We start from the raw sequence: 23,903 nt of genomic DNA on the forward strand, positions 1-23,903 counted from the left end.
ACATAAAAAATTCTCAAAGGTTAAGACCCAAATGAAATGCAGGAGTAGCCCCAATGAGAACGCTGACTCAAATTAAGTATGCTTTTTCTGGCCTTATTAAATCTATTCAATTTAGAAGAAAACGTGCATAAAACCCACAATTTTTAGTTTGTTCTTATTTATTTTATTTTTATTAAATAGCAAAATGTTGTGATAACTGAGCCCCAATATACCGACAAATACTGGGTTTATTGTTAAGTAACTTTCATATTAAACTAAGAAAAATACACCAGTATCGTAGAAATTTTTGGGCACAGTAGCATCTGTACTCTTGTAACAACTGCCATACTGATCCTTCATAGACCGGGACATAGGTTTATATCACTTTTACATTCAAGAGTTTGACTTGCTTTTCAAGATTCCTCATTATAATCAACTTAGTTTAAGAAAATTTTATTAGATCCTTATTCCTAACTCTTTACCTTCTCAAATCCCTTCCATCCCCAGCCCAACCGGTCACCTAAGATCATCTACTCTGCATAGCATGACTCCCTGCCAATAACGGGCATTAGGCCCAACTCTGAGCTGGTGTCTTGTCCCTTCCTCAGCTCTTGTGCCTTGGCACAGTTGAATTGGAAATGGACACCCGAGTCAAGCTAGACCCATCAGTATCCAGTACCTGGATTCATCTGCTTTCCCTTGATGAATTTATGGATTCTGGCTGCAGACAAATCAGTTTCCCATTAGTACTAGGAGATCCAACATGGGAACAGTCTTTGGGAATGTTACCCAACATGGACAACAGAGAAGCCAAGGGAGGCCTGTCTACAGGAGGGAAGAGTTCAGCAGATGTCAATAAGGGACATTATAAAAGAATGCAGCGTCCTCCCAAAAAATAGCCTTTGCTTCCAATTCTGCCTGAAATCCGTCTGCATTACCTTCAGGTTAAGATACCCCATATTCTTGTAAGAAATAATTACTGAGCTCATTTGAGTTGGGCTTCTGTCGCTTGCAACCAAAGTTCTAATATAAAAATTATGTCCAAACTAAACACTGAAGTGATATTAAGAAACTGCCTCTAGTTCGAAATAATTTCCTAAAACAAATCAATAAACAAGACCTGATACTATTTTAAACACCAGCCACGGGCTTCCAGGTTATCACTGTAAGAATGACCAGAGCGATCAAAACATCCTAAAACAAACACATACGGCATAAATAATGGTGCTGTCAAGGTTCATCTCAGGGATGACTAAACATACACTACTAATAAGGCAACTGTTTATGAAAATTATCAAGTGATCAGAAGTGACCTAATAGTATAAAACAGTTGAATGTGATTATTCTAAAGCTTATGTCAGAAATTGAAAGAAAAAAGTTATAAAACAACATGGAATGAACCGTGTTAAAAAGGAAACAGGGAGTTCTGCATCTCCTTAGGGTACAGAAGCGCGAAGGACAGAGAGCTCCTCTCCCAACATGAAGAGAAAAGTCATATTATTTACAGAATCGTAAATTCTCTTGAACCTGTCAGAGACGTGAGGCTGCAGGCAACAAGGTGAGCTAAATTCCAAATGGTAACAACCTCCTCCCCTGTTCATGTGTAAAGGCAGACACCCAAATTATTTTACCTGTGACAGAGTACAGGCAGCAGAGCCTGTAAAAACAGGTAAGAAGGAAATAGCTCAAATTTTCCACAAACTTCTAAATATGGAGTGTGGCTAATATAACCATTTAGAATCCCTGGAGTCCCAGACACAAGGATTGGCTCCCATGAAAGCCCTTTTCCATGGGTGTGCACCCCTGTGCATGAGAAAGATGTGTCCCGGGAGGGGACTGACCGAGCCACCCTCGGTGGCATGGTGCCGGGCTGTAGCCAAGGGAGAGGTTCGAACAGAAAGCCCCGTGTCCCGGCAGGAATAACAGGAAGCCTCGTGCCCACACAGTCTTGCACCAGCAAACAGAAGCAGGCGGCCGTGGGGGAGGGCAGGAAAGTCTTTGCCACCAGGCTCAGGCCAAATGCACAGCTGCTGAGGTTATGTAAGAAAACCATCCGTCTTTAGGGGTGAGGCAGGCCATCAGCTTTGTCCTGCAGTGATATGCGGGGACATCTGTTCCCGCTGAGAGAGAGGAAGGAAACGCTCTTTTACTGCGGCCCACCCACATATGGAAGGAAGAATTTGACTGTCTTGGGGAGGAAAAGGGTCAGTGGCTCTCAGAAAAGTGCAACCCTCAGGTCCATGTGCACAGGGCCCAAGATAGAGGCTAGCCTAGAAGAATCCTTTTCCCCATCATGGACTTCTCACTGAATAGCAAGCAATAGCAGTGTCCACTGGGGTGGGAGTGGGGATGGGGAGCGAAGCGTGTGTTGAAATCCCCTCATGGTACACATACCCAGGGGCTGCTAAAAGCGGAGAGTAGAGGACAGAAACACAGAGAGCCAGTCCCAACCACACCAGGCCACACTTAAGGCACAAAACAATCAGAGCTACTGAAGTTCCTGCTGTTGCTGGTTTCTGAAGCCGACTACAACACAACGAAATCCGAACCAATCTCGACTGCTCAATCCCCTGCCCTAATGACCTGATAGAAGAGGCATTAATATTTTTGAGGTTAAATATTACTTAATTTGGTCTCTACTGTTCCTCTAAACACAATTACCTGGAATTTAAAAAAGTTATGACACATAGAAAAATAAGATAAAAATTAAACAACAACAAAGGGACTCGATGTCATGAGATAAAGCAGTCAACATAGCCAGACCCGAAGATGTACCAGATGTGGAACTAGGAGGCAGATAACCTAAAGTCAACTTAAGTAAAATTATGATTGTCAGTTGAGAATACCATGCCAGGTCAATCTGCTATGATAAGGTCTGTAACCTTCCACAACCACTAGAGTGCTGCACATGCATTTTATGCTAACATATTTCCAGACTTTTATAACCTTGCACACAGGTGTGGATAAATCTACACAATCAGAGCCAAGGCAGGCCATGCACGGGCCACTCTCTATCGTATGGCCCTTTGCAGAGGCTTCCCGTTCATGATAGTTTTCTACATGCCTTCAAAAGGGATATAAGAAAGTGTCGGTAACCAAGATCCAGCAAATCTACATCTAGGAATTTACCCTAAGAAAACATCAAAGTTGTAAAAGATACACACTCAAGGATGTAACGTCCTTCAGTTTTTCATTAGAGTGAAAAATGGGGGAAAATGCTAATCAGTAGTGATGACAGCACAGTCTGTGCATATGTAATATAAATTATGTATGAATATATGGTACATACACAATTTATATTTTATCTATGATATTTACAAAAACTGTTAAGCGTGCCCTCTTTTGGTGGTAATAATTACGGGTGGTATTTATTTTTGCTCTTAGACTTTTGGGAACTATCAGGTGCAGAAGGGAAAGCCAATGAAAAAGCTAAAGATTTCTAGATCTTCTCCAGTTACACATAAAAGCATCACGGTAACTGAAACAGAAAATAAAAATTTAAAAATCTACCATTTTAAAAACTAAAGATGTTTAATTCTTGGCTTGTAGATTACTTGTAATGGTTAGTTTTCTTATTTTCTCTTTCTTTCTCTCCTCCTTTCTTCCTTATTCCTCTCCTTCATTTAAATTGAGGTATCCTTGACATATAACATGAGTGTCATGTGCACAACATGATTCAGTATTTGTAGACATTGTGAAAGGATCATCACAATAAGTCTAGTTAACATCTGTCACCGAACACAGTTACACTCATTTTTTCTCGTGATGAGAACCTGTAGGTTCTATTCTCTCTGCAATTGCCAACTCTGCGGCACAGTACTGTGAAACATGGCGGTCCCCGTGCTGTAGTTACATCCCCACGACTTACTTATTTCCTATCTGGAACTTTTTGCCTTCTGATCATGGTCAGTTTCCTTAAATTGCAGGTGACAGAAACCCAACTCAACAGGTTTAGGCACTAAGGAGTACTTGGTAGCTCGCAGGATCTGAGGGAGGGTTGACGAATCAAGCTGCAGGAAAGGAAGGAAAGCAGCTAGGACCAGAAACAGATGGAAGGAGGGGCTAGAAGGTTTTGGATTCTCGGCTTTGTGTAGCTGGTTTTATTTTCCACCATCTCACAAGCCAAGGAACGCAGCCACCTGCAAGTTCTAAGGCCTCACTCCTAGCTTCCCCTCGTTACAGGGCCTGATGGTCCTCAGCTCCAGGTGAGGAAGTCTCACAGAAGAACCCACACTGACCCAACCGACTCTGTATGAGACAGAAGGTCCCATAAGATCATGCTAGAGTCAACTCGAACTCTGTGGTTGGTCTGGCCTGATGACCACATTCTAGAAGGAATGCTGTTCCCAAAAGACATGTGAGCCTGGTGGGCAGACAGATTAGCAGGACTGACTATTCTTCAAGTATCTGATTTCATTTAGAACCTTTATCATGCTTCCATTTTTCTAACATGGCAATGTGGCAGATCACAAAAACTACGTCTAAGCTGCAAAACCCTTTACAAGTAGCATAAAACAGATCCCTTAAAGATTGTTTCACAAACTACGACGAACTGTCACATTACCTCATGCATAGCCGTTTAGAGGATCAGATCACTTCCACCCCAACAAATTACAAAACTGATAATGTACAAGGCTTCTCTAAAATGACAAAGCCTGTAAAATATTTCAGATATACTTTCAGAATATGATCATCGCAAACCATCAGAGTCATATAAATCGCAAATCGGAAATAGCAAAGTGTTTTGGAAAGAGAGACTCATTAAAAAAATATATCTTTTAAATGCGAGTCCGAGACGTAACAGCTGGGCTCTTTCTGACGGAAAATGGCAGCTTCCAGGGTGGGTGTGTCTGGGTAAGTAGACGGGTAGATACATCCCCACGCCATACGGGCAATAGATACACATACATATATAGTTATAGTTATACATATAGCCAATATGTATATATACACATATGTAGTTAATAAAGGTTATATTTGGGAGTGAGATTATGAATGTATAAATTTATTCTTGCTTCTTCTTTATGTCTCAGTTATCGCTAATGAGTATTTGTTACATATACAGCCAAAAAATTAAAAATGGTTTCTGTTTTGTTATCGATGATGAGCTTCTTTAAAGTGTTCAGAAGGAGCGCCCGTCTTAGTCACACATAACACCACAACTTTGCGCCAAAAATCACTGCATATCAAATAATTTTTCGCGTTCTCTGGCACTGTTAGGATCACTTGAGCACTTTGATAAATCTTTTCGTAACAGAAAGAGTTGCTCTAATTTGTATCTCTCTGCAGTGTGCATTTTTGCATGGCAGATTCCCTCACCGAGGGCTTGGTCTTTCCATGACAAATGAATCCCAGGAAGATTCATGGCCTGCCCTGTAAGAGGCATTAAAATCCAGGGCAATTTTAACTGTAAAAAGCTGCACATTACGGGGTAAATATAAGCGAGCACTAAGCGTGTTTCCTGCTGTGTGCTCTCTAAAATGCAGACCAGCCTGGTGGGTAGCAAGAATTGGTGAGGGATGAAGACTAAATTTCTGTCTCATGCTCGCAGACCTGTAACGTCACACAATGATCACATTCTGTGACAGAGTCATCCATTCCCTTAAGAAGCGTAGGTTGGGAGAGTGTGTGAATGTGTATTTTTACCTGCCATTCAATTGTGGAAGGGGATGCAGTTGATTTTAGGTTGCTCAGTTTGTATTCAAACAGCTGATCGGCCACGGCCCTGGAATTATCACATCAAATGGTCATTAGAGCTGTGGGAAATTGAAGGGAAGCCAGCCACGGCGCTTCTCCCCACGCATACACTGAGACACACACTGTCCTCGGAGGGTCCTAGTTCAGTGTATTTAAGGAAGTGATTGCCCTTGTTTAGAACTTCAGGGAACGTTTACGGACAGCCTTGAACTGAGAAACGAGTCCCCCTTTGCCAGTCTGGTGGAGAACAACTGATAAAAACCTCCAGCTCCTCCAACAGACACGAATCCGCACCTAACACTAGAGAAGCAACAGCGTATCAATGTTTCCAGCCACCTTCCTGGGACGCCGCCGCTTCCTCCTCCAGTCCGAGCGGAGTCTTCCATCACTTCCATCCAGCAGCACAACAGCGCAACGGCAGGAGATCACGGCTGCGTGAGCCAGGCAGCACACGCTTGTGTGACCCTTTCCAGACTGAGAAAAAACCCCACCCAGTGATGCTGTGGTCCAAGGACGGCAGCCACTGACAACAAAGAGAGAACATTTCAGAGAGAAAGCAATGACATAAACTCAACGTTCTTGAACTGGACCGTAGGTGAGCGGCGGAAAGTGACCATCACTCAGTCATATTAGCTCCCTGTGCCCATCAGTCACCTTCGGTTAGAGGCACAGGGCCTAGTACCAGGGCTTCTCCTTCATGGTGAAATTGTTCAACAGCTTCCAGAAACATTAAGAGAGATTTAAGGGAGCACTACTGTTCTTCACGGGTGGCAACACCTTGGGCTAAATTCAGAGAAGACAAGGATTAGGGAGACATGCTAAGCCACGGCCTTCCTCATTTTCCTGCAAAAACTGAAGAGGGGATCATGATCTGGCAAGTCCACACATTTTGACATTCTTATCAGTAAGTCAACCAAGGTAAGAGATTGCACATCTTTCATTGCGGACACATCAGCAATGACTTTCCATAACCGCTGTGGAAGAATGGAGAACTTGGGACTTCTGGGAAAAGTTCTAGAATTCTGTACAGAAGTTTCCAATTCCATACAAGGCGTCAGAAAAAGAAGGAAGACAGAGAACTCTAAAAGTCTAGAGACAGGCTGAAACCGAACTGGGAGAGGTTATACATTTAAAGAAACTAAAGCGGCTAATACAATAAATGCTTGGGGGAAAACACGAGAGAAAGCAGGAGGGGAGAAGGGCCGGGAGAAGAGAGTATGGGGGATTTATGAAGAGCCAAGCCAAGCTGTGTTGCTCCGCCATCTCTTGGAAGCCCGTCTAGCTGATTTTAGTTTTTTGTAAAAACAATACACGGACTAGCCCTCCAAGTAACGATGACATCACAACTTACTCATCTTCCGCATCAGATAGGATCTCAACCTCTTATATTAGAACTTAGAATTGGAGTACTTTCTACGTGATTGTGTGTGACACCAGGTGAGTTGCAAGAAAAGCCTACACATCCCTCAACAGGGCAGTAAGATGTGTTGTGCAGGTTTACCTTACCGTAAAGCTTTGGGCCCAAAGTACATAAAGAGCTCCTTCCCCAAAGTCTGGACACCACTGTAAACGTATCCATTAAACAGGCTCAAGGGATTCTGGCTGGGATCTTTCTTATTATTCAGTGCAGCAGCCTAGGAGAAAATACACACACACCCACGTAAACACACATGCCACCTCTAAACAAAATGATAATTTCATTCTTAAATATATTTCTATTACTTCATTTGCAGGTGCATCCCAATGAGAAGACTAATCTCCAGCAAGTCAAGTCACGGAATCAGCTGTTTACATACACTTTGTCAAATTACTATGGAGTCATTTAAAGAGAGAGGCCAAAAAAATTAAGTGGAAAAGAAAGTAATTGGCTCACCATCAAAATGAGTTTCTTCCAGGACCCTAGAGCTCTGCACATGAGAAGAAAATACAGAAAAGCGCTGTAACGGGTTTAAAACCGAAAAAGGAGAGTCTTCCATTTCTAGAAGCATAGCTGAGATCCCTGAAAGTGCATTCGGATGGAAACAGCTAAAAAAATAGTGGAAAAAATGAAAACAAAATAGTTTGACCTATAATGATGAACTCAAAAGTGAGAAAGGAACAGTAAGAGGTTGAAAAGCAAGTAAAACAGGGAGAGAACACCAAAGAGAAGCAGCTCTCTGAAGCAGGTTTCTGTCAGAAAGGTATTTCTGGGCCCCAAGGAAGGGGGGTTTCAGTTTTCATGGTCTTGGGGGGTGTAAGGCATCAGTGGTAAAGACAGGGCTCCCCTGAGCGATGGGATCTAATGCACGACCTGCTCTTCTCTCCCTCCTCAAACCACAATGGCAAGAATAAGGAAAAAGAGACCCATTACTTCTTCCTCCCTTCACCGTGCAAAACCAAACAATATATTGTGAGGATTACAGTATAGGTACTAATGCTGTAAAGATCGAGGAAGTTATAAACAAAATATCAATCAGTCTTTTTGTGGGGCAGGGAACGAAATGGGACTGGGTTTAGATATTGGTAAGGCTCTTTTTCTGGATGGGCAGTGGGTACACTGGTGTTCTTTGCATCATTATTTTTCATTCTTGAGAAGTGTTTATAAATATTCTTTGATTTGTAATCAAAATATAATAAAAAATTTAAAACTATCATTAATGCCTAGCTATTCTATAAGATATAATAGGTACATATAATTATATTTACACATTAATTCTTAATCTAAGGGAATATCCTCACATACTTCTAACCTTTCTTTCCTTTTTCTCAAATGGGCCTATGCATTCCCAGAAGATCCAGGATAAAATCTTGCTGGCGCTGGGGGTGCAGGTAGCAGTAATGGTGACAGGGAGAGAATTATAAAACAACTTTAGACACTGTCTAGAAGCAAATCATAGCTTCCCTTCCGCTTATGGTAGAATGATATTCAGTGATTCTCAAACATTTGGTTCACAGACATCTATCATTCTAAATAGTTAAGATGATATGTCCACTCTATTCTTTAGTTTCCTAAATTGGCCCTTTTTAAGAAAAAAAAAAAAAAGACACATTATAGTATTTAGTTCAAAGGAACAGAAAGATAAAAGATTTTTTTTCAACACCCCCCTCCCAAAAAAAAAAAAAAAAAAAACCCAAAACAAAAGATTGCAAACAGCTAGGGACTGAATTTTGTCCCTTCCAACACTCATGCGTTGAAGCGCTAACCTCCAATGGGACTGTGTTTGAAAACAGAGCCTTGGGGAGGTACTGAAGTTTTCGTGACGTCGTAGGGTGGGGGTCGATCCAGCAGGATCAGCGTCCTCCTAAGAGCCTGAAGAGAGCTCCCTCTCTCTGTCCTGTGTCCTAAGAGGCTGTGCCACGGGAGACGGAAGTGGCGTCTGCAAGCCAGAAGTCAGCTCGCACCAGAAACCAAACTGGCCTGAGCCTTGACCTTGGACTTCTGGCCTCCAGAACTGGGAGAAAATAAGTCTCTGTAAGCCTCCCGGGCAATGGCACTTGTCGTGGCGGCGCAGGCAGACTCACGCGGGAGCAGACGCCATTCTTCCACGAAACCCACGTTCAGTTACGGCTACTCTGATGCTAGACTCTCCCGGCTGCCCGACGTTCAGGGGACCAGCCTCACAATCCTCCTCCACATAATAAGAACTGGGGATCAGTCCCGTGCTTGGAGGGACCAAGGAACCAACGCACAGAAGGGGTTACAGATGGCGGCCTTCCAGTTCTGCCCAAACCACGAGAAGAACCTGTGGGAGATTCTAGCAAGAGGCCCTCCGGACATACAGGCCACCATGTGCTCAGAACGTCTGCCTCGGATTCCTTTCTTCTTTCTTGGCTGAACCCCGGGGCCTAGCAGTGATCAGCAAGCCCTCTCACAACAGGCTGGAGGACCCAGGGAAGGAGGAGCGCACTTGCACACGTGCCTTGTTTTCCTAAATGAATCTGCGAGAGGCCTGAATGGAGAAGCACCCGGAGTCTTGATGTTTTCCTGCCTAACCGAGTGTAGCCGAGTGTAGATTAAGAGGGTGGGTTTCAGTGCCGGTTTCCAACCAAGTAGTTGGTTGGAAAACCAAGTTGGTTGACAACCAAGTAGTAGGTACAAAGTTCTTCTAAACCAGCCAGGACGCTTTGAGGATGATGATATACAGAGCAGACACGGATCTGTTGTGAGTATCCTTTGCCTCAGCATAGACTAGGTTTGATGCATTTCTGGATCTTAGATTTAAGGTCCTAGTGACATTTTAAAAACCATTTCTAGATTGTTTTCCCCACCACTCCCGTGCCCGCAATCTCTTACCCTCTCCCCATACTGTTTCCTAGCGAGTGGTCTCAGCCTCGCCATGCAAAGTCCTTCAGCTGCCGGCAGAGCTCCCCGCACTCGCCGACAAAGCGGATCCATCTGATCCCGAGAGGGAATCTGTGGCCACTGCCACCACAGTGCTTTCATCTCCTTTAGTCCTCCAAGTTTTACAGGTTCATCTAAAACTCAGCCTGTCTCCAGAGCGCGGGGAAGGCAATCACACGCAGTCTGCCATGTGTCCATCCCCCTGGATGCATGAGAAGGGGCCTGGGGCCTGGAGCGCTGCCCATCTAGAGACATAGATCCCTCAGAGTCTGTTGCCTTGGGACGAAGTATCGTTCCCTCTTCCAGGCTTGATGCACATGCCCAGGTGTGCCAGGGGCTCTCAGGCACGACCCCAGCTTCCTGTATGGCAGACCCCGGGGGAGGGCTCGGCGTCCTTCCACTCCCACACCAAGCGGGGGGAGTGCAGTCACACTGTCCATGCCTCCTGCAACCGGGATCTACTGGCCGTGGGGACCCACGCCTTGTGAGGGGCTGGATCTGTGCTCTCTCTCACGTCGGGCCCTAAGCACACACTGGACCACTGGAGCCTGCTGTGCATGGTTTCCCAGTAACTTGGAACCAGGATCAGGCGCTGGCTTCTTCCAGTGGCACTTAGGTGCCTTTTAGCCTTGGCCACTGTCTTGTTAGAGTCTAGCCTTCCACACAGCTGGACCCCCAGGGAACAGTGATGGCTTCTCCCAGTACCGCCCTGAAGCTAACCTTGCCCCCCGACTAGTTCACCCAATAGGAAAGTGCGGGAATGAGCGGCGCTCACCGGACCACTTCTCTGTCCCCTGATCACACCTCCTTTCCTCCACTTTACCCAGCTTTACCGGGTGTTATCAGGGCTCCTGGCAAAGAGATAGACAAGGTAACCTTGAACTAGGCAGGCTGGCACAATAAAACAGGACACAAGTCCCAGTCGTCTCCTGTGAAGTCTGCTCACGTCGCCATATGAACAGCTTTGAAGAGCACTTGCTCCACTCAGGCTAAACTCACCGTCAACAGCAGCCACGGTTCAAGTTCCTCACTCTTCACGGGGCTGGATCTGTCCTTTGACGCCCCCTGACAACAACGGTGGGATGTGACATCTGCAAAGAAGTCCCTTGCCATTGAAAATGCACCGTTCATGACTGTTCATTGGATTCATTCATTTTAGAAAGGTTGACTGACCTTCCACTGTGTATGAGGCTTGTTCTAGATGCTGGGGATGCATTAGTGAGAAAACAAGAACAAAAACCTCCTGCCTTCATGGAGAGAATAGCCTTCCAAGCAGGAGAGAGTAAGTCAATAAACAGTGACAGTGTGTTGAACCATTTGGGAAAGAAATCGAGATGAGAAAGAGAGCTCAGGATTAGGGGAGGGTGTAGCAGGTTATAATTCTAAGTGAGGCACTCATAATCTCATGAAGGAAATGGTATCTGAGCAGGTCTCAAGGGGGTTTTGAGTGAGCCATGATCCACACGTAGGGAACAGGGGTGCAAAGGCCCTCCAGGAAAGTGCTTCTGATAACAGCAAGCAGATCAGGATGGCCCGCAAGGGAAGGTGTAGACAGATGAGAACCAGACCGTGTGGCCCACAAAGTCCACTCAACAGACCGGCTGCTTCTCTGACACAAATGAAGACGAATTAAAATGATCTCCGTTACCTTTTAAAATGCTCTCTCTTAAAATGCTGGGTTGGATTCTGGCTCAGGAGATCAGGGGGCAAGTGGTCCAAGAACTCAGAAGAACCACTGCAAAGATCCAGACAAGAGAGGAAGGAACTCGGGGCCGATACTGGAGCGGCAGCGGCGGTGAGAAGTGGCCGGATTGCTGGACGGATTTCGAAGGGGAGCAAAGCGCATGTGCCGGCGCACACTGCATGTGGGAGAGTTTTGGCCTGAGTTATGGCAAAGACAGTAGCGCTGGCAACGGAGAGGAAGATTTGGGTGGAACTGGAGGGGAGAGGAAAGTGAGGCTAGTTTTCAGGTAAGTTGAGGCGAGACCTCGAGCAGGCAGTTGGGCATGGGATCGGGAGGTCAGGAAAGAGGTCTAGGCTGCAGATGTCAATGTATCTGGTCATCAGCATTCAAATGGCTTCTAAAGCTTTGAGACTGGATGACGTCAACAGGAGAGGGAGTACAGAACACCAAGAGAAGGGGCTCAGAAGGGTGGGCTAGGACACCGCCATGTCCTGGTGGTGGGGATAGGAGGAGGAATGGGAAACTGTCAGGGAAAGGAAGAGGAGAACAGCACAGGGGAGAAGGCAGCCAGCCAGGAAGGAACAAAACCCAGCAAGGGCGCAGTCCTACAAGCTAAGGAAGGAAAGTTTCGAGAAAAACTCGTGTCTGGTACTGTTAATACCTCAAAGTCAGGTGAAGACTGAGACCTGACCACTGGATTTAGCCCTGCAGAGGGTGATCTGAATGACAAGAGTTTTTGGAGAAGTGACAGAAAGCAAGAGCCTGGCTGAAGTGGGTTTAGGAGGCTACGAGAGAAGAGGCATCAGAGGCACTGAGGCGGTGTGAACACGAGATGCTGTCCAGGCTCACACAGGGACGCGGTGGTGGCTGAGGGGACGGAGAGGCAAGAAGGTTTGTTTGCTTTAAGATGGGACAGCTCAGGAGAGAGAACCGTCATGCAGGGGAGACGATGGCTGAAGCGATGTCTTCACTAGGCGAGGAGGGACAAGCTCAAGGACACATGGGGTGTGTTGGTCTTGACAGGAACATGGACAGTCCACGTGCAGCATCAGGAAGAAGGCAGCTTATATGGGTACAGACGCTGGTCGGTGGATGTGCTTGTGCGAATTCTCTGGTGGTTGATACGTTTTCTCAATAAAATGGGAATCAAACTATCAGCTAAGAGGAAGACCCCAGGACCCTGCCTCCTCTATAGATACATGTAGCGCCTAATAATAAGATTCATTTTTGCCAGATTCTGATGCGATTCCCAATACTCATTCACAAGTAGAGGCCAATGGCTTGACATAAATGGTGTCTGTCCTCCTATCCCGGAGACATCGATGTGGAAACATTGTTAAAACCTCACTGTTTAAGACTACATTGGGTATCCTTCCTTGCTTACATTGACTTAATGCTCGTCAGTGGATGTTTTTAATCTTATTATAAGGAAGTATTTATTTGTATTTGTCTACATAATCGGGCTTACTAGGATCATAACATTCCCTGATTTTTTACTTTATTCTCTGCCTTCTGAAAACCCAGATTGTTTTCTGGGAGGTTTTTCACTCCATAAGGACTAGTGGTCACCGTTAGGGGCTAGACTAGACCAGCTGTCCCATTATCAAAACATCCGAATTTAATTCAGCAGTAATACCTCATGGGGTTTTATTGTAATTGGTTAAAAAATTCATATCACTTTTTCTGTGCCACCCATTCTTTGAACCACTCTACAATATACGTTTCAAAAGAGAGCCATCAAAAGAAACATTAAAAACCAGGTTAAAAAAAAATATGGGTTTTAATAAAAACCACTGCCTTTTTAAAAAAAAAAAATCCAGGTGGTCAGATGCCCCAGAGCTCCAACTAATGTCTATCAAGAAGAAATTCAAACCTAGCTTATCCTGATTTCTATCCGAGATTTCCCTCCCAGGGAATGTTGAACAATTCACGAAAGGGGTCTATAAGGTCCTGCCCCAGGACTGTTTGGAACTCCACTGTGGGGAATCTGGTTCCATAGACAGCTTATGGAGAGCACAGCTGAAACATCCTTTATTACCAATGCTAAGGGGTAGGTTAAAAAGTTTTTAGACCCAGGATTAATTCCTCAAGGCATCAGAGGCTGTCCTGTTACAGACACATTACTGTCAATGATCAGAGATTTTAGACTGTCTAAGGGATCCAACCATGGGAAGTTCGGCTATTTAGTAAAAGAAAGTCTCAGTGGATGGCCCTCCAAAACTTTATGGTTACTGGACCACATATTTAAAAGACCAAAGGGGAGTACATGCCCTTGTAAATAAATTCTGTTGTGTTTAGGAGGATGAATCCAAAAATATAAAGGCCGATATACTTAAAATGCACGAGACCATTAAATCTCTTAGCACAGCCATCAGTGAAAAGTGAACTATGTCCTTCTGGCTGAGAGGGCCTCAAAGAGAACCACAAACCAAACCCTTAAAGGTGTACTATAGGTCTTATTTTACTGGTGTTTTACCCCCTTCTCCATGACTAAAAATAACACACGATATGACAAAAAAAGAAAAAAAAAGACATGTTGAAGAGGTCATGAAGCTAACACCTCTCCACGTACTGAGAAAGAACATGTTGGGGCCCACGACAGTGCACAGGACGACACAGAGGCCAGCAGAAGGGCAAGAACAGGAAGGACAGCAGGTGCGGCAGGAGTCGCCGTGGAAACAGACAGACCCGCAACTGTCAGAGGACTTCAGGGCAGCTGAAACCGTTCCAGCTACAGATGCTGCGTGACCTTGGCTGGAATACATTTCGGAATTAGTTTTTGAATACTTGATGAGGTGTTTGGGAATTAAAATGAAATGTTAGCATAACCTCTTCTTTGCACACACATATAGATTGCATTTCTCTCTAGTATTAGGAGTTCCCCAGCTGGGAGGCCCAGTAATCTTGAGGCTTTCCCCTGCCAGATCCAGCAACCACTGTCATGGCACTTTCCATAAGGAACGAGTGTTTGACTGTGACTTACGTTTCTCCTCTGACTGCCTCTAAGCTCCACGGGGACAGTGACTATGGTGTTTAACTAATACTGTTTAGACCTTCAGACAATGTCTGGAGCGAAGTGAAGATGTGTGGGATTAATTAGATCCCTCCTTCTTCCCCTCCGAAAACTACCTGTGGCTTTAAAACATAGGCTCACTCACAGCATAATGTATATACGTGTCCAGTCACCACGTTGTACACCTAAAACTAATGCAACACTGTGTATCAACTATAATTTAATCGTTAAAAAAAAATATATATATATACAGGCTGTCTCCCCACCTACCATTCCATCCTTACTTAACCTTTCCCAGGATCTCTTGGCAAAAATTTGTACTCTACCATCTGTTTCATCTCCTCTGAAAATTATTAACAACCCAGTCTCTTGTTTTCTATCTTTCTTTCTTTAAGATTTATTACTTGAGAGAGAGAGTATGAGAGAAGGATCATGCAATCAGGGGAAGGGGCGGAGGGAGAGAGAATCCCAAGCAGACTCTTGGAGTCCAACAGGGGGTTCGATCTCATCGTCCCAAGACCACAACTGAGCTGAAATCAAGAGTCAGATGCTCAACTGACAGAGTCACCCAGGCACCCCCAGTATCTTGTTTTCTAATACCCTGCAAAGGAGTGAGGCTTACATATTCGGGGGCCACTTTCTCATAAGGACCAGAAGCTAGATGGGAGTAAAATACTATATTAACCAGAATATCCCATAAAGTAAGCTTTATGAAAAGGTTTAGGAATTCTGTTTAGGAATTCTTCAGGGGAAGGGATTTAGGAAAGGACTGATGTATTTTCAGCAACCAGTGCTAGCAAGCGCTGGTTTCTGTTTGAGATGTTTACTCAGCATTTAAATGGTTGCTTTAAAACACAGATTCTAATGCTTCGCTTGAGTTTTGAGGGTAATGATACATGAAGATCTTTTAATTCAGTTGTCTATCATTTGGGCACTAGACTCAAGTTACCTGATTCCTGGCACACTATCGTTTTTAAAATAATCAGCTTTGGAAAATATACTTAGGACATAATAAAATTTTTGACTTATGACTGACCATCTCAAGCACTTGCTTTTATTTTTAGTCTTTTTTTAAAATTCCATTTTAGAAGGAAATTCTTGTATACCCATGATGGTTTGTTCCACTTATTTCGAGAGCTACTGTGAACTGGCCAAGGCTTTTGAAATAAACCTAAGATTTGCAAGATATTCACTTGTCCTACAGTAGAATCTGGGGTTATCACCTCTTTGTATGAGCTCCAGCTGCCTAGACAAATTCAAAAATTAATTTCCACAAGCCTATTATCTTTGTTATAACTATACACAAATGCCCAATATATGCTTGACTTCCTCACACTGACCCTTACAATTCTGTTATTGTGTGATTTGAACGTTTCCTCCTCTCCACCCCGAAACAGACATGAAAATCTTCTATGCCACAATTCTAAGCATGATTGAGAAGGGTTCACCTTCCCATTTTCAAGTGGCTTAATAATATGAAATTGTCAAAACAACATATATCTTCAGAGACAGCACATGATTTATTGTGCTGATTACCATTTATCCTGCCTATCCATGGGTGAACAAGGAAGATGAACTTTTCAGAACAGAGCAAGACTTTTCTATAGATAAATGTTCCAATTCTAGTGCAACTATATATTTTCCCCACAGAGAAAAGAAAATACCACATTTACTTTCATAGCCTCTCCTCCTTTTTTGCCACATGCCTCTTTCTTCCCTAATACAACAACACTTTGCTAATCAGAGGTCACTTACCTACCAATTTAAACCATCAAAGAACCTAATTTTAAAACGGTCTCTAAGCACCCAAAGAGAGGTCTTTAGGTTCATACATCAAAACATATTCTACAATTTTTTAAAGAGCAGAGCCTTCAAGCATTTACCCAGAGGCTAAATGCTTTGTACATAATTTGAGGGCACCAAATGATCGCAAACCCTTCATTAAGGAAAAGAGCATTACTCCAATATATGGGTCTGGCAAGAAAGCCCTATCTGGGAGAAAACAGAGCAAATAATTACCAGGACACTTACTTTGCTAGACACTAAGCTAAGAGTTTCAAGCATCTTCTAATCTAATCCTGACCAAATCAGCAAAGATCTGAGTGTATCACCTCTATGGGAGAAAGTAACAAAAGAGCTAGAATTCAAAATCAAGATGGTCAGGTGCTCTTTTTTCTACATCAAACCAAATACTTTGCTGTTGGATTAAAAGCTACAGTGGCCATGAAAAAAATCACCTTCCTTAGTCTCCTCATCTGTAAGATAGTTACCTGTTCTCCATTATCCTTTGTTCCACGATTCCATGTAAGGCTGAATGCTGATAATAATGTCCACAGTCACTAAGGTGAATCCATTATCAGTCTGTGTTTAAAAAGGTAAGGGATCATATAATGCATGTTCCCGATCACGGTATCTCCCCTGCCAGGTTAGTATCATATTGCACGTCCTATAAAATTATAAAACCCCTTTGTATTGAAAGGCATAACCTTCCTTTAGCTAGAAAATGAATCTCCGTGGATTAGCTCATCCCTTCATACAATGGCACTAAAATGAGCAATGATTTCTTTCTTCCCCACGATGAACAAGAGGAAGAAAGGAGGAAATCTTTTATTGTGTGGCTTCACTATTTTCTCGTGGTAGGAACTATCACATAACATACATAACAAAATACACACACTCATAACGAAACAGTCCTGACTGAATTTAGTTTTAAATCCTTAATCATTTGGGGCTATTCAAAACTCTTCTGTTCTCCATCCATTTAAAACATTTATTAAGTGCCTACTCTCTTCAGGACACTGTGAAGGACATAAAAAGATGAGAAAGCATTGTTATATTGAGTACATGTATCAAATCTTAAGGAGGTAGAGAACAGCGGGAGCCTCATGTTTCAAATGAAAGGAATGCTTATAAATAAACTGTTTCATATCCCGTTTGGTGAAAAGGAGATTGAAAACATATGCAGATTACACACCGGACTTCCTTGAAACATTGTATCCACCCAACAATTAAAACCGGAGGATTGGCTCTTAGGAGCTCATCAACCAGAAATGTTCATTGATATTCCGGTACTGTTTCTTACCATAAGGTTCCACGAACTCCAGCAGAGCTTTATGCAATGTGCTTACACAGTGGCATAATTTTATGCTGACAAGACGGTGGATCAAAATTCAGAGAAAGAATATAATGCATGCATGACTAGCAGATGCGGAGATCTCGGACGGGCAGGCTTCTTCAAAACGAGGATCAGTTGTCATAAGGAGATCCACATTAAAGCGTGTTCTCTCTGAACTCCAAACTGAAGCCAAAAGCAAGGAACACTATCTGATACACTAACAGGTTCATTAATGTCACCAGCTATGTAGGTGGGGGGGTTTTCTGGTTGGTTTTTCAGTACAGTGATTACCTGAATTATTGTAAATGCCCACTCCTTATTTCTTTAACTCTCTTTTTGTATTTTTTTCATGTTCAGTGCAATGTAAAGAATAAAGTATGCACTTGTTAACTTATTTTTAAACTCTGCCTTGTGGAAACTAGTGACTTCAAGCCAGCAGCAGAAACATTTAAACAGCTTTAACTCCCTACCATAAATGCCTGGGAAACACGGGATCATCTGTTACAGTAATGACCATGTTGGAGATCAGTGACAACCTACCACATTTTGATTAAATTTACTATAGATCCAGCAACCTTCTAAAATGCAAAAGGCCCTTTCTGTTTATGAAGATTATTATGATTGTCATTATTATTGTTATTTGATCAAAGGCCCAGCAAGTGAAACCATGGCAAAATATTTACTATTTTCTTAATAACCACAAAGAGATTACTATTAATTCCATATTGATTTTCAAATCCAGTTCCCATAAAATCAGATTCCTGATCCAATCCTAAAGAAGTATTCCAATTTTTAATACCTCTATGTCAAGGTATTAAACAGAACAGTTTTAAGGGCAGGCTTTTTTATTTAAGGGGTATAGCTTACTTAGTCCTGCTTCCGAGAGATGTTAACAATTGCCCAACAATTAATGAAGCATTTGCGTTCTATTATCAGGTTGTACTCTCTTGTACAATCTGAACAGAGGATTTTAAGTCCTTAGAAGAGAATTCTCAGTGAAAGGCAACTAATAACTGAACAAAAATACAAACAGTGGGTAGATATAACCAAAAACCCAAGGTCTCACTTTCCTAGTTAATAATCACTACTATCTCTTTGGCAATGTGGTGTTTCTGCCTCTGAATTATCCACTTTCTCACTGAATCTTTTAAAAATGAGAAAAGCCATAGTTAAGAGAAAAGGCTTTGGATTCCAAAAGAGGGAACTCCCCCTCTTTACCCCTGGTTCTACCCCTTCCTAGTCCTGTGATCTTGGACAACTTAATTAAACTCCCTCTGGACCTCCCATTCCTCATCTGTGGAATTATAGGGTTATTTTTTTCCCAGCTACATGAAGTGTAAAGGTTTTTCAAATGCTGTTAATGCTTTGCCACCAGAGATAACTACAACGAACTTCAAGGAAACATTCCCGCTCTTTTGGCCTGAATACTAAGGTGGTATTTATTTAAAACATGAAGCTGGATTCTCACAGGAGAAAGTTTATCTCATTCATCTGTGCTTCCCCAGGAGCTAGCATAAAACCTGACACAAAACTCAGGACTGTTGAATGATGTAAATCATGATATCCATACACATATTCAGGCCCTATCCATTTCTTTTTTTTTTTTTTTAAGATTTTATTTATTTATTTGACAGAAAGAGATCACAAGTAGTCAGAGAGGCAGACAGAGAGAGAGGGGGAAGGAGGTTCCCTGTTGAGCAGAGAGCCCAAAGTGGGGCTCGATCCCAGAACTCTGGGATCATGACCTGAGCTGAAGGCAGAGGCTTAACGCAGTGACCCGCCCAGGCGCCCCAGGCCCTATCCATTTCTGAGCCTGGGCTGCCTGGAAATAGCAACTTGGTCCCCTCTTCACCTCCACAGCCAGCCCTCCCCCCTGGATTCCTGCAGCCCTCTCCTAAGTGAGGGTGCAGTATCTACTTTAGCTTTCCCCCAGTCTTTTATTTTTCCTTTTCAAGATAGAGTGACCTTTCCAAAGTGTGTGTGGATCTCAGCACACTTTAAAGAGCCCTCTCCTCCATTCCTTGTAAGATAAATACAAAGTCCCTAACCAGGTCTACAAAGATCTCCACGGCCTGGCTCCAGCCCAGCAACCTCAAATGACCCACCTTCTAGCCCATTCTCTGTTTTCCAGTCACACTGCTTTTCTTTCAGTCCTTCGAACATTTGAAGCTTTCCTCCTTTGCAAATGCTCTGCCTAACGTGTTCTGCCCACCAACACCCACCCCCAGGGGTAGCTCATTCCTTCTTCCCCCTTCATACCTCAGTTTAATTGTCAGCCAAGCCTCTCCTGACCTCCCTGAGTCCTTACAGACCATGCAGCAGAGCCTTCAGAGAATTCATCAATTTGTATTCATGTTCTTAAGGATTGTCTGTGTACCTTCCCAACTCCAATGCAGGCTCCACAGGGGAAGTGTCCGTTTTTGCTCCTTAGGCAACTTGAGTATTCAAAATTTTGTGGAATACGTGATTTTTAATAAACATTCATATTCTAAGAGAACACTCAAGATCCATCCCAGTGGTACCCTGCCCTGATTTTGAGAAACACCACAGCAAAAGAATAGGTGCAGAGCACTTAACGACATAGAGAGTTAAAATAAATAAAACACAACAAGTTGGAAGAAGATGCAAAACTTACTCTCTTCCAAGTTTGAAAAATATTACTTTCTCAGACTCTCATTTCTTTCAAGTTGTAAGCATATGCTAATCTCATAGCAAGCCGCTTTTTCTTCCTGGACCAAAGGCTAGGAGCGAGTTTTGCAGGGGAAATTAAGTACAGCACAATATTGCATACATCCATGAAATACAATCATCCACACATCTAAAGGGCTTTTAAGGCATGATGGCTTAATCAGAGTATTTTTAGTACAAGTCCTAAATTCTTAACAAATGCAAATCACACCATCTGCAATGAATGCCTTGAGTGGTCAGAAGCTGTGCCACAATATATTTTAAGAAAAAAATTCACTTAAGGGAAGCAGAGTTGGGTTCCATAGCCCCTTCATTAGATGGCAATATTAAGCTGAGTGGGAAGGTCAGTGCTGAATTTTCTGTGTGCAGTTTTGGAATTATACGTTCGTTGTGCTACACTTATCCAATGCAGAATAGTAGGCAGGCGAGAAGCTGAAACTTCATGCTAAAAGCTCATTGTCTTAAAAATGTGAAGAAAGAAATGGGGAGCTCTGATAATATTAACAGCAGAAAATGCACCTATAGATGCAAGGACACCATCTTTTGCTGGGTCATTGCAAGTTAAGCAAAGTGATTTGTAATAAGACACCTTCGACCAGTGCTTGCCCGGGCATCTCTCTCCGGCAGCCTTTGCGCAGCGTCCAGTCCCGTCTAACTACACAGGCGCGTGGGCACTGACTCGTCCCTCTTACAAATTGAAGGTAGGGAAACGCTAAGCCCCCAGCGAGCCTGTTCCAGAGCAAAGAGATGACCTTTTGGGCCCTGGAAACCCAACGGGGTCTGTATTCCACTGTCCCCTGCTGACCCCAGAGCAACTTACATGTAGGGCTCACCTGGGAAGAGACCACGGCCAGCGAGGCTGCGCGAGGCGAGACCTGGCCTCCCAGGCTCTGCACGGCGCTTCCCCGCACGTCCGTCACCGCCTGGCCCGGGCGCACGCGCGCCCGAATTTTCTCTCCATTTAGAGTACAACCGGGTCCTTCCACCATCTCCCGGCCGGGGCTGTGGCTCGCTGGTTGCAGACCCCGCGGAGAAAGCCGCTGTGTGGGTATCAGCGCCCAGAGGAAGTTCAAATCTCCCGCGCTTCCTGCACCGCCTCGGCCGCCAAGCCCCGCCCAGCTCGGGCCCGCCTAGCCCCGCCCACTCCAGGCCGGCCTGGCCCCGCCCAGCACGGGCCCGCCCAGCCCCGCCCTAGCCCCTCCCGGTGAGGTCCGCCTGGGCCCGCCCCAACCCGCCCACCGTGCGTGGAGCCCAGGGAACCCCCCCTAAACTGTAAGGGCCCAGGCAATTGGGACCTCAGAAACTCAAACCTTTTGCTTTGAGGTTTTGCTCTTGTCCTTGAACTACTCAGCACACGTCCATTTTGTGATGTTGTCCTCTTGTTCTGGGCGCTTAGAACAAGCAACGTATATATTTTCTCCTGTGGAATTAGCATATATTCGTAAATGTGGCTTTATATGCCAAATATACTTTAGTTTCTGTATTAAAAACCCTTTCATTTTTTGAGACAGCTGAGCTAAGTGAGCTCTATGCAAATTCATCAACCATTCTTTTATGGGATGCCCCAGATGAATGCTATTTGAAATTGCTTTGTAAAAGGCAGGGCTCTATACAAATATGAAGGCAATGCATAGCTTTTCAAATTTACACACAGACGCATACATATAAATACATGAAGCTAATGACTCCATACAATTTTTAAATAATAAAAAACCTACCCTTTTTTTGAAAAATAAAATATAGCACATTAAAACAGAATGTTACTCTGTGATGTTATCAATCTATCACGGTGCTGTAGTTACACCAGAAGAATAGTAGTTAAACCTGAACTCAAACATTTAAGAAGCATTAAATATTTCTCTTTGTGGGGAGAAATCAGTGATGGAGTTAGCTGGATCACATTCAGGATTCTTTGTACTTTACTCCCTTGTTCAATTGTTGTTTACTCTTCTAGGTCAAATTACTAAATAATCGAGAAAGAATCCTAAATTCAGTTATAATCTTTGCCCTTTGCTGGAGGAAAGTGCTATACACCTTAGTGCTTCTACCTTTGCATTAATTATTTGTCAGTACCTAGTAAATTATCCCGTTTTTTTCTTTTGGAGTTCCTGCGGGTCAGGAACATGGCAGTGGTCTGGCTGGGTGGTTCCGGGTCAGCGTTTCTCAAGAAGTTGCCATGAAGATATTGGCCAGGGCTGCGGTAGGCTGGATTTTAGCCAGAAGATCCACTTCTGAGGGGCTCCATGGCATGGCTGTGGACAGGTGGTCTTGGTGTGTCATCCTCTGAATCTTCTCGTGACAGGGCAGCTGAGGCCCCCTGGAGGAGTGATCTGAAAGAGAAGGCAAGGAGAAAGCTGTAATGATCTTTATTACCTGGTCCCTCAGGTGACACAGCCAGGCCTTCTCCCCTTCCATTTGTTAGAATCCAGTCAGTCAGCGGAGCCTACAGGGGGCAGAGATGAGGGATGAAGCTTTGTCTCTAGTAGAGAAGGGTATCCGATAATTGGTGACCATATTTTAAAGCCATCATGGTCCTCATTAATTCATCACGGACTTCTCGTTTCTCTGCAGCTTGCACAGTGTGCACGTCTGCATCAAATATCATCTTTAGCCAGAATCAGGTGTGCCGTTCCCCACAGAGCTCAGTGAGCTGGGGAGGAACACTGAAGATACTGAGACTTCATGGAGCGTCCTGAAGAGCCAGGCCGGGTTTTGTTTATATGTGACTCGCCTTTGGGTCTGTTGATAATTCTGTTATTTTTCCTTGCATCCAGTTACGAGTAAAATCACATGAGTTACGCATCTGCGGCGCCTAGAAAAGAGCCACCTCACACCCCGGCAAGCAAACCTACCCCAGGGGCAGACTCTCCGTGCGCTTTTCAGACTGTGCCAGATCTCTCCTAACTGCCATCCTTTCTGCCCTTAGCTTTTCACAAGTCTTCTGAAGCACAATGTATTCCCTGATGACTTTATATAAGTCATTTGTTTTCTCTAAAACTCCCTGTCTTCATATGTAAGATCAAATATATTTTTCCTGTTAACCTCCACAGGACTGTTCTAATTCCCAAGTACCAGAATATACGTGAAAGCTCTTTGAGAAATGTAAAAGGCTCTACAAATTCAAGGAATTAAGATGCATTCTGTTTGCTACTCTTAGAATTTTTTCTGTATTTTGTTTCTTGGCTCATGCCGTTATTCTTACCTTTTTTTCTTTTTACTTCCTCTTCAGCCTAGCTTACTGAAATTTTCCCACTTAAAATCCTAGTTGAATGCATATCCTCTAAAAAACCTTCCAAGTATGGTCAAAATTAATCTCCTGCTTTCTGAAGTTGGTTTTCCAAACCTACCTCATGTTAGAGTTAACTGGGTGCATACTGGTCTCCCCCTAGAGTCATTCCTTGAAAAC

At 43.7% G+C, this 23,903-nt stretch overlaps 1 protein-coding gene across 3 annotated transcripts in view; it reads right to left on the reverse strand.

Moving 5' to 3' along the window:
* Nucleotides 1-21,545, reverse strand: part of NEIL3 (nei like DNA glycosylase 3) — a 46,078-nt gene extending 24,533 nt beyond the window's left edge. For 2 of the 3 annotated variants that reach the window (XM_044225694.1, XM_044225693.1), the window contains exons 1-2: nucleotides 21,331-21,545; nucleotides 7,183-7,310 (exon numbers count right to left, since the gene is read on the reverse strand). In XM_044225694.1, the coding sequence (XP_044081629.1) occupies nucleotides 7,183-7,310; nucleotides 21,331-21,486 (284 nt within the window). In that variant the 5' untranslated portion in view covers nucleotides 21,487-21,545. Of the gene's footprint in view, nucleotides 1-5,625; nucleotides 5,705-7,182; nucleotides 7,311-21,330 lie in introns of those variants that run through there. The other variant, XM_044225695.1, reaches the window with a different exon arrangement.
* Between the last annotated feature and the right edge of the window lie 2,358 nt (nucleotides 21,546-23,903).

This window comes from Neovison vison, chromosome 11, assembly GCF_020171115.1.
Source record: "Neovison vison isolate M4711 chromosome 11, ASM_NN_V1, whole genome shotgun sequence".
In the NCBI taxonomy this organism is placed as follows: Eukaryota; Metazoa; Chordata; class Mammalia; order Carnivora; family Mustelidae; genus Neogale; species Neogale vison.